The 18963-nt window shown below is 36.4% G+C and overlaps 1 protein-coding gene across 1 annotated transcript in view; it reads right to left on the bottom strand.

Moving 5' to 3' along the window:
- The window catches only part of LOC115429107 (probable flavin-containing monoamine oxidase A), a 131335-nt gene extending 117809 nt beyond the window's left edge, over positions 1–13526 (bottom strand). The window contains exons 1-4 of the mRNA XM_030148358.1: positions 13391–13526; positions 13203–13290; positions 7865–8045; positions 376–490 (exon numbers count right to left, since the gene is read on the bottom strand). Coding sequence (XP_030004218.1) covers positions 376–490; positions 7865–8045; positions 13203–13290; positions 13391–13508 — 502 coding nt within the window. The 5' untranslated portion in view covers positions 13509–13526. The remainder of the gene's footprint in view (positions 1–375; positions 491–7864; positions 8046–13202; positions 13291–13390) is intronic.
- Positions 13527–18963: the final 5437 nt, after the last annotated feature.

Below are 18963 nucleotides of genomic sequence, written 5' to 3'. Positions count from 1 at the left end.
ATTCTCATGACTTTCAGTAAACTAATTGGTCATACACTGTCTTTCAATCCCTGCCTCAAAATATTGTAAATTTTGCTTCCCCACCCTGTACAATATTTTAGACAATGGGAATAGATTCTGTGAGGTCTCTAAATGTCCATAGACACCAAGAACATCCATATGAACCTTATTATTGTGAAATAATTCTTCATTTACTTTGGGTATGTCTTTTTAGGCGTTTTTCCCCTGAAAATATGGTCAGGGTTTAACAGGTTTTAAGTTACTTCTTTTTCCTTTCATTTATTTTTGCTCATTATTTGGCTTTGTTAAATGAATGTAATAGTAAACCTGACCTGAAAGCAAAAGTCAACACTATGAAGTCACTGGAGCCCTCACCCTTTGTCCAGGCGTTTTGGTCGAAATAGGAGTGCAGGGTCATGCTGTCCAGTTCCACACTATTGGGAGTCATCAAAGGGTCCCGGACACACACTGTGGCGCACAATCTGTCAATCTGAGCGCAAAATACAATTACCACAACACACCCACACATTATGATGTACCACCAGTGAACCAAAGCACCCTGCTGATACAGATCACAACAAGAGAAAAAAAAAAATAGTTGTCGGCAGCCAAATGCGATTCTCCCAATGCATTTTCTCCCACTCTGCTTCTCACTTTGTGCTGCTCCAGCCATTTATCTTGTCCAGTAAATTACTTTGCTGTGTGATAAATAAAGGTCCTTTCAATCCAAAGACACACAGCGATATTAATGTAGAGCTTCACTGCCACATCACAGTTGACTCCAATAAGAGAATATCTGACAATAAAACCAATTTCCAACAAAGTTTAACAGTATTTAGTGTGTCAAATGGGCCAAGTATTGAATTAATTTGATTAATTGGGTTTTTGTAATCACTGAAGAAATGTCTAAATGGTAAAATCCAGGTGATTTCTTCCATTGCAGACCTTTCTTACCCAGAAGAATTCAATATTTAATTTGCACATGTCTGTTCATCATGAATATGTTTCTCCAGTCATTGCCTACAAGTGGTGTTTAATTGTTCACTATTGTTGATACGGCACATGTAACACAACATGCAGATAATAATACATTTCCTGTTTGTTTACCTTCAACATGTAGGGAAGAAAAAAAACATTATAAACCACCCCAAACAGTAAAAAACAAATGGTGGCAGGCACAACAAACCCCACCCCTCACACATATTGTAGCTTATTTTGGCATCGATCCAGCTGATGTCATCATATCAGTTCCCTCTATATATGTGCCAAGTTTGAACTGAACCAAATTTTATGTTTTTATAGACATTGGAAATTCCCCCCATTATAAGTAATGTAATGTGTAATGTATAAGGTAATATTTAGACTAAATGACAGGCTCTGTCATCTCATTCCAATCAAGGTTATAATAGTTTTGGATTTTTCATTGTAGTTTAGATTTATTTAGTTTTGACTTTTTTTTCTGTAATTCAGTTAGTTTTAATTCATTTTTAGAGCAGGTTTGCTAGTTTTTATTAGTTTTCATTTTTTTCTAAATGCTTAGTTTAAGTTTAGTTTTAGTATTAATTTTAGTTTTGTCGTGTCTTTTATCCTCTTTGCCGTCCTATTCAAATAAATCCCAGACAGGACTCTGCTGGTTTCTCCCAACGTTAGTCTCCATGTTTCCAGGTAGAGTGGGGACTTGAAGATGACCAAATGACAAGTGACAAGAAGTGACGGACCGTATGGTGCCTCTAGCTAAAAATTGCTAGAGCAAAATAAATCGCTTTTGTATCAATCTAACGTTGACAAAGACAAAAATGAAGGGATTTTTTATGCATAATTTTTATGTTATAGTTAGTTTTGGGAGCACACAATACAGTTTCAGTTAGTCGTCGTTTTTTTCTTTTAATTATAGTTTTTATTTATTTCAGTTAACGAAAATGTTTTTTCAATTCTAGTTTTTCTCATTTCGTTAGTTTTCGTTAACAATAATAACCTTGGTTCCAATCTATTTACCTACTCATGTACCCGAGAAAAACATCACATAAGGGGAAAGAAATGGAAACTGAAATGCTGAAGTCTTAGTGTGACAGTTAAAGCTCCGCAGACTTGGAATGAGATTGAGAGCACCATAATAGAGTCTGCATCCCTGTCCATATTTAAAAAGCAATTAAAACGAAAACTGCTTCTCAAATACGTTTGATTTAAGTCTGTTATTGTATTTTTTTGGCTTCATGTGCTGATGTGTGGATGCTGTCTACATTCTATACTGTCTGTATTTATTGGAATTACCTTAGGTTGTTTTTAGAGCAAGGGTTAGGTTTTAGCTTAGGTAGAAATAAGGATTGTTTTCATAATCAATTGTACCGTTTTGCTTAATGTCCTGGGCCCCTGTTTATAAGCTATGGAAAGCTTCTGGGGTTACCCTTTTTACAAAATCATATTTTGCTGGAAATTATGAATACAATTTGTGTGCATACCAAGGTTCTAATAGTTTTGGATTTTTCATTATAGTTTAGTTTTATTTAGTTTGGACTTTTTTTTTTTCTAATTTAGATAGTTTTAATTAGTTTTTCGAGCAGGTTTCCTAGTTTTTATTAGTTTTCATTATTTTCTAAATGCTTAGTTTTAGTTTAGTTTTAGTTTTTTTTATATGTTGTATCTTATTCACTGTTGTATTCAAATAAATCCCAGACAGGACTCTGCTGCTTTCTCCTAACTTTAGTCTCCATGTTTCCAGGTAGAGTGGGGACCAGAAGACGACTAAACGACAAGCGACAAGAAGTGATGGACTGTTAAATATCATATGGTGCCAGCAGATAAAATTGCTTGAGGGAAATAAATCGATTTCGTATCAATCCGACACTGACAAAGAAAAAAATGAAGGGAATTTTATCCATAATTTTTATACATTTTAGTTAGTTTCATAAGCACACAATACAGTTTAATTTAGTTATTGTTTTTTTCTTTTAATTATAGTTTTTATTTATTTCAGTTAACGAAAATGGAAAATGTTTTTACAGTTCTAGCTTTCGTCATTTTGTTAGTTTTCGTTAACGATAATAACCTTGGTACATATTGTACGTATTTTAAATGATTTGTAAATAAAATGTGAACTGAACTGAAGTAAATAGGAGGAAAAAAAGATTTTTAAAAAATCATAAGATTTTGAACTTTGACCTAATTTTCCCAAAATGTAACCACATCTACTCTGGGTCACTGGCAATCTATAAACACAGTTCGGTATGAATTCAACTAATAGTTTTGCTGCTACAAACATTTGACATTTCACCCATTACAAGTAAATGGGAAAAAAAAAAAATTAAAAATTCATAACAAATTTGAATTTTGACCTACTGTTCCCAAAATGTAATCAGACCTATTCTGAGTCACTGGCAATCTATAAACTCAATTTGGTATGAATTCAACCAATAATTTTTGCTGCCAGACTGTCAACAAACAAACAAACTGAACCAAAAACAATACCCCTGCCTCCCCTTTGGTGGAGGCAGATGTGTTCATTCTTATTGCAGATCCTGTATAAAACTACATTGTAATAAAATAAGATTATGCCAATATTTCACCTATCATGTTTGACATGATCATTTATTTACAGCTTAGAGGCAAGGTGTTTGTCAAACCCTCTGATTAAAGCTTGGGGTGAACGGGACTAAGATATCAGGCAAGGGGTCGAGGTGAGGACAACTTGTAGGACATCGATGTGTATTTTAGAGAATTGAGACACCCTTCAAGATGGTACACCAAGATCTATTTTTGGGAGACGAAGTGGTAAAAAAAAGGAAAGGCAATGAAGAAGAGCGTAAAGATAACGTTGGCAAAATATGTAGAATATGTATAAATATGTAGAAAACCATCCCTGGAGGTGTTTTGTAATTCATTTGTGTGTGGAGATAAAACAAATATCAAACATAATTCAGTTTTTAAAAATAGATATAAAGAATTGATTCTTGACATTTAATAATGACAATGAGGGCTGTTTGTTTATGGATAATGTTGTACTGATAAATATGCTGTAATTACTGAAGAAAATTGTTGAACTGTTGAGTCTGTTTGTATGACTGCACTGCCATGATAATATTGTTGAGTATAATTCAATTACTGCATTATGTATTAGTTGTGGTTGAATGCTAAAATTAGTAAAAATGTATTGTTTGATTGCTGTATTAAGTTAGTGATAAAGGTGTAAAAGCACTTGAGGGATAGAATTAAATAAGTTTATATTTCTTCTTACTGCTTTTTGACCATGCAAAACTCAGATGTGCACGTACTTGTAGATAAATTCTATTAATTTAAGTGTTCTTTTGTTTTTGTCTTAATTTGCTTTGTTTTGTTTTATTTTGTTTCTTTGCATGTTCGAAGTAAATAAATAAATAAATAAATAAGTTAATTTTATCCATCGTCCCATAGTTCTCTCATGTTATCTCTAATATATCATGATCATAAGAATGGAGATGCATGACCTTGACCTTTAACCTTTGGCCACTATACTGTTTTCATCCTTCCAGCCATTTCTGAAATATTGTGATTTGTTGATCAACCAACTGACAAACAGAATACCATATGTTAGAGATGCCCCGCAGACACATCTAAAATTCCCTTTTTAATTTTTTTGTCCAATCCATTTTGTTCCCCGGACAGATGCTGCCTTCATGTGCTATAGGGAAGATGAGCCTTTGCACTTGTGAATTTGAAATACAAGTGTGTTGTGTTCAAGTGCTGACACAACATTTATCTGTTATTTGGGTAAAACAGTTTTGGACATGTTAATTCATCTGCTACAGCATTTTTTTTTTTTTTTTTTTGTGCAAATTGTGTATACTAAAAATGTGCAAAATCATCACCTAACAGCATCAGAATGTTAATAAAAGCATTGTTTATCATTCAAGATGAGTCCCTCATTGCTCTCCACGGTTATTTTCATCTCAGCAGCTTGTGTTTTCCCAGTTCTCCAGTGGAAAATACAACGTGGGGGGCGTGTTTTTTTTCAGTCTTTAACCTCCTAAGACCCAGCTATGGGTTTTCTGTCCACATTTGTGGACAAGAGTTTCACAACTTTATACAAAAAAAGAAAAGAAAAGAAAACTGTCCACGACTAAGAACATTTGATAAAAATTTTAAAAACTGCATCTGAAAAAACTGTTCCATCATGATGTTTCCAATATAGGCACTTATTTAATTAAAAAAAAAAAGAAAAAAAAAAAAGCTTGTACTTTGCTGACATTTCCTGGGTTTTATGAGGTTAAAGGAGTCATATGTAAAAACTGGTACTATAATCACATTCAAAATACTATAGAGTAAAGGTGTCAAACATGTGGCCCGGGGGTCAAAACCAGCCCGCCAAATGTTCCAATCCGGCCTGCGGGATGAATTTGCAAAGTGCAAGTTAGGGCATCAAACTCAAAAATAATATCATAATAACCCATAAATAATGACAACACCAATTTTTTTCTCTTTGATTTAGTGCAAAAAATAACATTAAATTATGAAAATGTTTACATTAACAAACTATCCTTTAACAATAAAATGTGAATAACCTGAACAAATATGAACAACCTGAAATGTCTAAAGAAAATGAAGTGCAATTTTAACAATATTGTGCCTGTTAGTAAGTGTTTTGTGCCTTTGTAGATCTGACCTATAAAGCATATGTATAAATTATAAGTCGAGGCAGAATATTGATAAAATTGTACTTATATTTCTTAACAAATTGCATTTTTTTCAGGTTATTCACATCCTTTTTGTTTGAATAGTTTGTAAATGTAAAAATTGGCATAATTGAATGTTATTTTTTGCACTAAACCAATTTGGAGTTGTCATTATTTATTGGCTATCATGCTTTTATTTTACTGGTCCGGCCCACTTCAGATTAAATTGGGTTGAATGTGGCCCCAGGAAGAAAATGAGTTTGACACCCCTGCTATAGAGCGTGGTATCCCCTCCCCCTCCGCCCAAACAAGGTGTTGTCCAGCATGAGCATCTACTGCAAGGAGCTACCATGGCAAGCAATGAGTCCTACATCAGTACTTGTACCGGGCCCAGTCTCTTCACCTAGGCCATGGTCTCATCTCCTGGTACCGGGCTGCAGTGTTTTCTCCTGGGGCCAGACCGTAGTCTCTTCACCCAGGCAGCCATCTCCATGTTTCAAAAGCATCTCATCTACATATCCTTGTTTTGTTTCTCACTTTTTCACAACATATTTGGGCATAATATGAGGCCTTTTAGGTTTAGTAACGTCAGACATTTATGATCAGATGATTCTCACTTTTCCATATAGTTGTGATAGTGTTTATCATATAGTTCCGTAGATGGTAGAGGTTTCTATGATTTGTACTAACTGTTGCAGTAGTAGTATATCCACTGCTAATACTCTAGTTCAGTCATCTGTGCATCAATTGCATCCATGTGTCTCCCCCGACTTCCCCCCTCTCCCCCAGTCTCTCTATATCTCGATCTCTCTCTCTTTTTCTCCTCCTTTACCCTCTCTCTTTCACCCCAACTGGTCAAGTCAAACGTCCATCCTCCAGGGGTCAGTCAGGGTCTGCTCCAGGTTTCTGCCAGTTAAAAGGAAGTTTTTCCTCACCACTGTCACCAGTCACAAGTGTTTGCTCCAGGAGGATTCTGTTGGGTTTCTGTAAATTGGCTTAGAGCAGTGTTTTTCAACCTTGGGGTCGGGACCTGACTTGGGGTTGCCTGGATTTCAAATGGGGTCGCCTGAAATTTCTAGTAATTGATAAAAAAAAAAAAAAAACCTGCACTATTCAAACATATATGGTGAGTTGACAGAGACAATCCCAATCCATAACAGACATGACAAACTGTGAAGCTGAAACTGAAGCACTGTGGTTCTGTTTATCTGTCAAATGTTCATTGTGGTCAGTTTCAGATGCTGCAGCTCTTTCATAATTCATAGTTTGAGTTCTTGTTTGTTCAGTATTAATTGTCAGCCTTGTAAATCCAAGCTGGACTGACTGTACATATCCTGACCAAGGAAAATAAAATCCTCACTTTGTGCAGTAATCTACACCTGGCTTTACTGCCTCCGTACATAATAATATACATTATATAGACTAAATGTCGACTAAAATTAACGTTTATTTGCAACATAGTATAGCAAACGTGGCATTGGAGGAGACTGAATGAGGTATGTATGGATTCGCAAGCTGGAGCCTCAGCTGGGGTCGGAGGTGGAGCCAGGGCCATACGGGGCTGAAGCCTCAGATGGGATTGGAGCCAGAGCTGGGGCCGGGACTGTAGCCGGCGTCGGAGTCCGAGCCGGGGACGGAGCCAGAGCCGGAGCCTCAGCCAGGGTCAGAGCCCGAGGCAGGGCTGTATGGGGCTGGAGCCGGGGATGGTGGGGTCAGAGCCGGAGCTAGGGAATTGTTGGTGTGCAGCGCTCGTGAACCCTTGGGAACAAGCATTGCACGTGCCAGTACTCTGGAGGCGTGGCTTCGGAGGGATGTCTGAAGAAAGGGGTTCGGACTTCTGAATTGAGTATTTTCAAAATGTAACTTGCTCGAACTGTTTTTCTAAGATCTCAGACCCCACCTTTAATGTCTGGTGACAGTCAGGACCATTTTATGATTACTGGGAACAGAATTCTTACATACAGCATCTTTAAGTTTGTAACTAGTATTTACCATAATTCCCATAGCACGTGAAGGCAGCATTAGTTTCCATTTTATGATTCACACAGTATCATCTCAGTCATGTCTTTTTTTTCTACATATCCAAAACTAAACAAGGAAGTAACTAAATTCTTTCCCAGATTTATGGATTTTTAACAGATTAAATCAGATTTTTGTCGACCGATAAGTCAGTCCAGTCCTAAGTCCAGAGCGTCGCTGTGTTTTATCTGCTGCCTCACCTTCCATATGAGCTGGGTCAAGTCCAGTAGCACCAGTGGTGACAGAGCAGGGATACTGGTTTTGTAGGTGCGAACTTTGGCACACGGTCCTCCCATGTGGTGCACTTTCTTGCCAGTGTTGAATTGTGGGTAGGTCTCTAATCCCAGCTCTTCTATCAGCTCAAGGATGTGTGTTTGGGTGCTGAAAGAAAAATGGGTTTTAGAGCTCAGGTTTATGGTGCTTTAAGGTGACACCTTCAAAGAAATCAACCAATAAATGAATCTGGACCTCTCCAACTTCAACTAAAGAACATTTATTTTTCAGTTTCTTTATACAGTTCTGGTTCAAGGTTATTCAGAGAAACTGGTATGTAGCTTTAGTTTTTTGTTTTTTTTTTTCATTTTTAACATATGTTGCTCAGGTCATCGTTCTTCTTGGTAGTTCTTTTCATTTCAACTGGACTGATTTAGGTCTTTTGAAAATGTTTCGTCTCATCATTGAATGATAATAATTTATTAACTTACTTGAACAATAAAACATCTTCTTTTATTGCACTTTAATCCTGGAAATAGTTTTCTTTTAATTCTATCACTCTCTAGTGTTACTTTTAAAATGATTTCCTTTTTGCTTGTAATTTTCATCCTGTCAACATCAAACGTGACAAAATATACATGCTTTTTTTTTTTTTTTTTTTTTTTACCTCAGGAATCACTAGCTGTGTTTTACATTATATTTAGTCAACATAAACAAATATGCTTGTGTCATTTTCACATATTTAGGATTACTGACTTAAAGATGTGGATGTACAGTTTTACAAATTACAATGCAGTTGCCCATTTTTTTTTTTTTTACCTCTACTCATGAAATAATTGTGACACTGATTTATTCTTGATAAATAAAGTGAAGCTGTGACTTGGTATGTAATCCTTTCACCTAGTCAAAGGTGATTACTGATGATTATAAATAGGAATAAATAGAAGAACGTGTCTGAAAATAAAATTATTCCAACTTTATGGACAAAAGTGTATTAGACCATCTGTGATTTTTGGTCTAATATGAATCATTTTTATTCACTGGAGCCCTACACAGGCTTTTATTTTTGAAATATTCTCAGGAAGTGTTGAGTTTGTTTTAACACTATGCAGTAACAGGATAACTGAGAGAAAATAAGACTTCACGAATGTTAATGAGCATGATTTCTGTGTAAAAACCTTCATGTTCTTCTCTTCCTCTAGTCTGAGGAATAAGTGGTTCAGAGGATGGATGGATGGATGGATGGATGGATGTTGATGCTTCAGTGACTGCATTTCTATCCACAAAATATTCTGTGTTTTGCTTTTAATCTAATAAAAATAAAAATAAATGCATTCTAAGCTGTTTCCATGACTAATGAAAATGACTATTCTACTAATATTCCTGTTAACATGCAGTCAGTCAAAACCCACTTAAAAATAAGTTTTTCACTGGTGACAGATGTTCCTCAGTGTGATCTCAGTCTCCCACTTTTGTTCCTCCAAACACCGTCTGGAAAAAGTCTGCTTTTCCGTCATATTTGGTCAGATCCAACCACCTGTTGATTTCCTCTGTCAGAATGTTCAACAGCAGGTGGGTTTCTCCTTGTGACCACAAATGTGCTCTTCTCTTTGGCTTCATCTATCTCTGCCGGAGAGGATGTTTGTCTGTGCTGCAGCTGACTGGAAACAGCGGTTGTGTGTTGCAACTTGCAGGAAAATAAGCAAATGTGATGTATTTTGTGCGGCTTACCAAATTAAAAGAATCCTCATAAAATGGGAATATCAACATATCCAAACCTCTTATGTCATGTCCACACTAATACGATTATTTTGGGTCTTTTTTTTTTTTTTTTTTGCATATAAATAGCATTTTAGTTTATAGATAGATAGATAGATAGATAGATAGATAGATAGATAGATAGATAGATAGATAGATAGATAGATAGATAGATAGATAGATAGATAGATAGATACTACAAACAAAAAGTTAAGGATATTTCTTTTTTTTTTTTTTTTTGGCTTTTTTTTGTCATTTTTGCCATTTGTAAATAAAACTATGTCTGGTCATTAAAAAAATGTGTTTCAATTCAGTTCTCACAAAAAAAGGAAAAAACGCTGTGCAAGAATCCCAACTGAAAAAAATTGCCCAAAAATTTAAAATACCCTTAAATTTTTGTTTGTAGTGTATATACCATATGTCCCCCCAAAAAAATTACAATCAGAATTTCCGCATTGATAACTTTCAAAATAATTAAACAATCTAAATGCTATTTCAGCCTATGAAACTATAACTTGTTACCTACATCTTGCAGGAAACCCCATTTAATTTGGTTTAATGGTCACAGAGAAATGTGGATCTTTGTAAAGCATGTGATGGGATCGTTTCTTCCAAGTTTGGCACTTGGATGCTCTTGGCATCCATATGAATTGAAATATTTTGCTCATAACTTACAAGACAACTAACAAATGAATTCAAATTCTGTGCATAACATTATATCAAAGGTGTGTACTCATGTGAGGTTCTGTTGTTGAAAGATGTATTGATCTGTTAATTACCATTTTGCATTTCTTCCCTAAGAAGCTAACATGTGTTGACAAACATTTCACTTTGGTTCTTACCTATCCAGTTCTCAAACTGCAAATTTGGTACGGTTGGTCAGCCACTAACTCCTGCTAATAGAGCATTCATTGTGTTAAGGTAGACTGAAACAACCCACAATCTTGACAGGGTAAAGGAGGAGTTAGAGAAAGGTGTCAGGAGTGAACACATTGGACAACGCATCTCCTTACAAAACTTGGAAGGAAGGGATTTCTGACATGCTTTACAAAGATCCCCATTTCTTCGTGACCACTGAAGCAAATCAAATTGGGTTTTCTGCAAGATGTAGGTAATAAGTTATAGTTTCATGCCCTGCAATTGCATTTTGATTGATTCACTATTTTAAGTTATCATTGCAGTTAACATTGCACAAAAATAAAAGCTAGGGCAGATATGCAGACATAGAGGGATCATGCAATCTCCACACATTTTGATATTTTGCCAATACAGGACTTTTTTCTCTACATATGGGCTTCTCATTAATATCTAAGCAGCATTTTACATCATGAAAAAAGGCCATTTTCAAAACTACTTTCCAAAGTGTACACTCATGGCCAAATGTTTTGGGAATGACTTGAAAAAAAAAATCCATGTGTTTGTGAGATGCACTGAAAAACAATTAGAAGCATTACATTAGTTTAAAAGAAATTTAATGCCAAATAAATCAAATTTAAACAAATAATGCATTTGTGTTATTCCTGCAACTGTAGGTTTTTAAAAGTCAATTTTTGTGTGTCCATGTTCAGGTAAAACAGAGAGATTGGAAAACGATACCATCCCAGCCCATTTTACTCATGTCTATTATGTCTTTGTGTGATGACGTTAGACCTGAAACACCAAATCCAGGTAAATAAATCAGTGTATGACCTGCAGTAAAATCAAGGTCAGCACAGATACCTTTGGGAGACAGACCAGACCGGCAATATGGAGGAGTCCACATCATGTAAATAATACACTTCCACAACCAACAAGATAGCGCAAGTTTATAACTGAACTTGTTGCTTCTTCACCTTCACGACAGATTAAAGCCTCAGTGTTTGTTTGTTTGTTTGTTTATTTATTTCGAATTAGCATTGAAACCAAACAACAAAAGGATTATATAAAAGAAAGTCCAACATTCGAACAAGAGGATGAAGCTTAATTTATAATCTCCCACCCCCTTACCCCATCCTTCAACCTACTCTAAATTCGTATGTCAGATCCCATAAGGAATTCTAAAATCCTACACATATCAGACTAAAGTCTGCACAAAACACAAAGGGCCAGATCTACTAAAGGTTTGCGTATATTGCGTGTGCAAAGTCATTGCACACGCAAAAAAATGTACAAACTGATTTACTAACAGTGTGCACTAAGGGTTGCGTCTTTCAAAGGTGCAAAATAGCGCATCTGCATCCAGTTAGTACATTTACCACAATGAATATACAATATGGGGCGTTAACATGGAATTGTGCGTGTGCTGGGAGGAGAAAATGTAAATATATTAATTTAGCACACGCAAAGTGATTTATCAAACCCTAAAGTAATTTTGCTCATAGAAACTGCGTCTATATTTAACACATCTCAAAAGGAGGTGCAAACGTGTTGGATGCATAATTGCACACACGGAAGTGGTTAGGAGACATCGAAATGATGAAACGAGATGCAGAGAACACATTTTTCACCCTTGTGTTAACATTTTTGGAGCGACGGGAAAAAAAATAATTAAGACGTATGAGTACTTTGCACCTGTTGTAATTTGCACAAGCAATCTTTGTAAATCACCCGCAAACAGCGGTTTAACCCCACATGCAAAATTCTAGATTGCACAAGCAAATTAGTACACACAAATTGGGGTCTTGGTAGATCTGGCCTAAAATTGCTGTACATATCAAGGATAGGCTGTCCATTTTGCAGCAGCATTTCACACATCTCACATTTCTCAGTGTCTGCTACGTCCAGTAGTATCCACAGTGTCCACAGGCTGGACAACAACAACTGGTTTGTCTGAGATTCTGGACTTGTTTGTGCTGTTGTGTGGACATAGATACTGAAAAATGAAAGTTTTGTTTTTGTTTTTTTTGTTTTTTTTGATTGAAATATCTGTTTGCATGGACAAGAAATTGGCTCTGTTCAGAAAAAGGAATTATTCCAAATATCTAAATCAAATATGCTCCTTACATAACACCATTGAAATTCAAGATAATAGTGGAATATTATTGTGCATTTAATGGAATCAGTGGCTACTTCTGTCTTAGAAACAGAGGTCACTATTTAGAACAAGCTTGACATAAATGCACAAGCATCTGTGAATGTTAAAGCATCTTCAGTGTATTTTCTTAACTCACATCACATAATCACTTTGACATTGTTTGGCAAAAGAGTAGACTTTAATGTTGTGAAGTCTAAAAAGATACTGTTGAGTCACTGATGTATTCAGCAATGATGATCTCTTTTAATGTTTATGAGGAGATTGATGTTCTCAAACTCCTCAGTTCCTTTTTCAGACACTGTGCCAACAAATGACTAACAAATTAATGTGTTCCAAGTGAATGGAGCTCAATGACGTCTAACTCATCTACCGTCTACATCAAAAGCCATTTTAATTTCTTTGATGATCTTTGCCACATTTGTTAGAAAACTGCAGCCCATAGATGTGTTTGTACAGTTTAACTCTTGTACGCTTTCTTTGCTCTCAATTGCATCCAGTCTTTCTGATTTCAGATTGTGTGATACCTGTTATTACAAGTGCATCATCGACATTACCTGCCAACCCACTGGCCTCCAAAGTCCCACCGATCAGTGCCATTGGCTGCTGGTATGTCAATAGACACTGTGCGACCTCCCACTCGATCTGCGTGGCACAACAGGAACTCTAAATATTTTCATCTACTGCTCAAGTAAACAGACCTGGTAGTGAAAATTCATTTAGATCGTCATACACAAGCACAAACCTTTTCCCTCCAGTATTAGCATTTTCAGCGCAGCATCCCTTTTTTTGAGCAAATGAGCTGCACTCAGTCCAGATAGTCCAGCGCCAACAATGATAACGTCCCAAATTTCTGCAGTCATACTTAGGATGTCTGTGCCACAGTCAGTCATCCAACGTGTCTGTTCCTGTGTATATGAGTTGGGTTATCTGCGGCTTTCATAATAGTGCACTTTGGAACTATGAACAACTGAGCCTATGACCTACTTGGCAGAGGATCGTCCGTCTAAATTCCAGTAATAAAAACCAGGAGGGGCCTTTTGATTCTTAGAACGGTGCAGGCATTCAGAGATGCAGAGAAGTCTTTCTAAAGAATGTGTACATGTAAACACCTTGGTACAGCTATGAACCTACTATGTAATTAGTATTGTGGACAGCAGCACAGTAGTAGCAAGAAGCTTAGTTGTGCATGATTTGAATGTGACTTGTGGATCATGAAGATCCATTTATGGCAGTGTTTTTCAACCTTGGGGTCAGGACCCCACATGGGGTCACCTGGAATTCAAATGGGGTCACCTAAAATTTCTAGTAATTGATAATAAATAAATAAATAATAATAAAAACTTACTTTTTAAAAATACATGTTGAGTTGACAGAGAAAATCCCACTCCATAAAAGACATGACAAACTGTGAAGCTGAAACTGAAGCACTGTGGTACTGTTTATCTGTCAAATGTTCATTGTGGTCAGTTTCAGATGCTGCAGCTCTTTCATAATTCATAGTTTGAGTTCTTGTTTGTTCAGTATTAATTGTCAGCCTTGTAAATCCAAGCTGGATTGACTGTACATATCCTGACCAAGGAAAACAAAATTCTCACTTTGTGCGGTAATCTACACCTGGCTTTTCTGCATTCGTCCCTGATAATATACACTCACAATGAAAACTTTGAGACCATATTTTTCGACTTAATTTTTATTTTGAAACCTTAAACTGGAATTTTTTCATATGAACCGTTTGTTTAGGATATTGGCATACAGAAACAAAAATCTAAAGTTTCAAGAATAATTTCAAAACAAAAAACTTAACAAAAGAAAATGGCACCTGCCAAACACAAAGTCACAACAGTCAATACCGGGTATGGCCTGGATGCGGTCTATCGTCAGCAGAGCCTGTGGTGTTGTGGCGTTCAACCAGGTTTCTGATTGTGGGTTGGGAACAGCCCATACATACGCCTGGCTATATCACTGTAGCTCAAACCGGCATCCACCATACCCAGTGCCTGGAGACATTGTTCACGTGATAGACGTGGCATGATGCCGTTCACTGGACTAACAATGGTGGCCTTTTTTAGGCCTTTATATAGGCCTTCAAAACCAATCCTCAAACTGTGCAGATACCCACTGAGTATTGCTCAATGTGTATTTGGTCCACTTTTGCAAAGAGACCAACCCATGTGCAATGAACCGTGACAACATGACAACTCATCATTATCTAAACTACCTGAACACTAAGTCATCAATAAATCCACAATGAATAATTACAACCCCCCTACAAGTAGAAATATGCAGACATTTCTACTTCAAAGTTTCTATTGACTGTCAGTATACATTATATAGACTAAATGTAGTCTAAAATTAATGTTTATTTGCAACATAGTATAGCAAACTATTTTATGATCAAAAACAAATTAATTTTAGCAAAAAGAAAAAGAAGTCTCCGTTTTGAATGTCTGGGGTCGCCAAAAATGTGTGATGTTAAATGGGGTCACGAGCCAAAAAAGATTGGAAACCACTGATTTATTGGGTTTTCAGATTCAAACACGTGTCATTAACAGGGTGTCCAAACGTCCCCTTTTGTCTAGACATGTCCTGTTTTCACATCCTTTCTGAGCGTCCGGTCGGCTTTTATATATAAGCAAAAATGTCCGGTTTTCCTTGGTTTTTCACAGGAAAAACTCTTTAAATGTGTATGTATAAGTGCAAGCGGAATTTCGATGTCCATCACTGTCGCTGTTCGTGCAATTGGAAAAGTTCCAAATCCCATTGGAAGAAAAGACTTTGGTCTTTCCAGGGATATATGGGACATTAGGGCAGTGAAAGTCACTGGTCCACACCAGCCTGTGGATGTGGGGATGGATGGACCTGTCACTAGACACACTACAGCAGGGGTGTCAAACACAGATGGTTCCAAAGGTTCCAGTCTGCCCCATGGTATGAATTTGCAAAGTGCAAAAAATTATACTGAAGTTATCAGGAGTCAAAGGTGTCAAACTTGTTTTAGTTCAGGGGCCGTATACAGACCAATTGTGATCTCAAGTAAAATAATAGCATCATAACCTATAAATAACTCAAAATGTCCTTCTTGGTTTAATGTGGAAAAGAAAAAAAAATGTATAAATAATACAAAAAAATAACATTAAATCACACAACATAGTGTGTGATCAAGTATCTCCAGGTGGAGCCAAGAGTCCTCTTTTTCTTTTTTTTTTTTTTTTACATCGGAGACCTTCTAGTCCAGTATGAACCATCCAGACCACTCAGGTGGTCTGATGCAGGTCTGCTCTGTGTTCCAAAAGTCAGAACTAAACATGGAGAATCAGCATTCAGTTTCTATGCTCCGTATATCTGGAACAAACTACCAGAAAATATCAAGTCTGCTGAGAGTCTGAATTCTTTTAAGTCAAGGTTCAAGACTCACCTGTTCACTGCTGCCTTTGACTAAAAGGCTTTTGACTTTTTAAATTTTATATTCTATTTCGAAACTCTGCACTGCTACTCTTACTCTAATATGTTTATGTTTTTATATTTTTGGGGTTTTATGTGTTTTTTTCTTACTTGCTGTTTTTAATCACCTTTAACATGTTTCTTTTATAATGTTTTGAATGTGTTTCTTTTTCCCTTGTTGTATGTCAATGTCCTGTGTGAAGCACCTTGAATTGCCTTATTGCTGAAATGTGCCACATAAATAAACTTGCCTTGCCTTTTGGAAATCAAAACATGGCCACCCTAGTCATTAACACTAAAAACCAACTGATGAAAAGGTTTAAATGTCAATCTTATGAATATAGCAGTGAAAAATATGAACGTGTGTGAAGTTTTTTTTCTGTCTCTCTTTAAAATAACCAGGTAAAAGAAAAGATTAGATTAAGATTACATGATGTTCACACAGCCTCATAAGACTCACTTGTGTTTAATTTTCTTCTTTCTTGAGCAGCGTCCAAACAGTGAAACTCCCCACTGGATTTGTCTCTGGCCCCTTTCTTCGATCTTTATTTATTTTTCTTCATTAAAGCTGCTTTTCAGCTCGAGGAGTATTAGTCTCACTGAAACTAAACTTGACAGCTAGGTATGTATCGCAGCCAACTGCTCAGCCAAGGCCAAAAAAACCAACAAACTGTTACACTATGTAGTTGAAACAAAATCGTGTTGATGACCAAGACTGTTTACTGGCTCAGAACTGATGCAGCATTGCAGTGCATTTTTTTTTTTTTTTGTTTATTTTGTTTTCATTTGAAAGCAAGTGACCCTGCTGGCTCAGCTGCTATAATTACCATACAGCCAAACCTCTGCAGGAGTGGGATCGAGACAAAATGACTAAAATGTTTCCCCTTGTTAACCTGAGAAATATTACAAAACACCACATGTCCATTCCAGCAATAAAGGCCACAAGAGGTGTTTAATTGTGAGGGACATGAATATGCACTTAAAAACAGACATTCACCTGTTTTTTTGCAAGGTTGTGTTATGCACAACAACACATTAGTAATAATAAGTGTGCTTGTGCATAGTTTGAATGCAACTCAAGTGAACATGGGATCCATTTAAGTACTTTTCAGATGCAAACAGACAAATATTAATGATACTAATCTATAGAAAGAACTAGCGTTAATCTTGTGAATGTGGCAGTGAAACATATGATATCCATGGTATGATGGTGTAAAGTATACAGTTCTTTTGTCTCTGTCTTTAAAGTAAACCTAAAATGGAGTTATAGTAGTTATATTAACACATATGGGTTAGTGATAGAGATGTGCAGATTGATACTAAAATACTGATATCTCTGATACAGTTGTCCCTCGCTATAACACGGTCCACCTTTCACGGCCTCACTGTTTTGCGGATTTTTTTTGTGCTATTTTGCATGCTTTTTTTTTACAGCGTATGAACGCACATTGTGTTCTGCATCCTGATTGGTTAAGGGAGAGCCCGCGCATTGTGTTCTGCGTCCTGATTGGCTAAGGAACTGTAGACCATTGTCAATCAGTCTCCTTCGTGCCGTGTCTCCCGTACAATACAGAATGCGTTCAGCTTGCTGAATTTACATAAATGTTCAATCGCTACCCATGACTGTGTTCTTCACTCGGAAAAAGACACCTGCACCAAGGCCTTCAGTGGAAAAAGATGCTACAGTGGAGCGGCGCCAGGTCGAAGAGGCACAGTCAGAGGAACTGTGAAATACAGATGAGTCACAATTAATAATTTCTTATGTGTCCAACCTCGTAGGTTGATCATTAAAATTAAATTTGTCATTTCTAAAAGCTGTCATATTTATTTATAGGAAAACATTTATATTTTTATTTCTCAAACAAATGCTTAGGCCTGAAAACAGGTTTTGATCTTTGGTTTCATTCTATAATACTGTACTTATTGTTTAAAATCTATGAAGATTTGAACTTTGAGAGTGTTTAAACAAGAGAGAAATGTGAGAAAATGTTAATGCCTGTCTGAGAAAAGTGTATAAAGTGTGTGGTGAGGGGTTTTACGGCCTTAAAACATATATAATAATTGTAAAAAATAAAGCTGACTACTTCGCGGATTTCGCCTATTGCGGGTTATTTTTAGAATATAACCCCCGCGATGAACGAGGGACCACTGTACCAGATCTTTACACTCTAGAATTGATTCACAAATCAAAATATCAATACTTTTTATACTTTTGTCATTTGAGGTCATGTACATCAGGAACACAGTGGGAAGTAGCTAAACTACTGGGATCTTGTCCAAAGGATATGTGATTGGTGGGAACTACTTCTTCTTCCACCTGGGTAAGTGTGTACTGTGTCACACTTCTCAGTCAGTCCTTCCCAGCCCTAAGATACCTGGGAATGACCACCACTTCTGGACCAGCAGAGAGAGTCTTTTCAAAGGCAGGAGAGGTTCTGAGCTGAAAACAGAACAGACTTAAGGGGAAAACAATAAATGTGCTGTTGTTTCTCAACAAAAACTTGAGAACAAAGGAAAATGTCAATGTTGGATGCTTTTGTTAAAGTGTTACATGTTTAGTATTTTCATGTTTCATGTTAACACATTCACATAACATCAATTAATATGCAAGTTCTTAATAATTAAACAATAATTCTTCTCATGTCTTGTATTCTTTATGAAGTCGTGATCTGAAATACAGCATTTATTTTTTAGATTTTTCAGACAAAGTGTATTTGTGCAAAGTATCAATATCGGATCAGTAACACCGATACCAGCCTGAATTTTGCTGTATTGAGTCGGAAAGGAAATCTGTGGTATCGAACATCACTAGTTAGTGATACAGTCAAAGTTTTCTGTTCTGTTACATCATTTTTTTATATCATTATTGGAATA

The sequence above is a fragment of the Sphaeramia orbicularis genome, chromosome 12 (genome assembly GCF_902148855.1).
Source record: "Sphaeramia orbicularis chromosome 12, fSphaOr1.1, whole genome shotgun sequence".
NCBI lineage: Eukaryota > Metazoa > Chordata > Actinopteri > Kurtiformes > Apogonidae > Sphaeramia > Sphaeramia orbicularis.
This window is presented reverse-complemented; position numbering and strand designations above follow the sequence as displayed.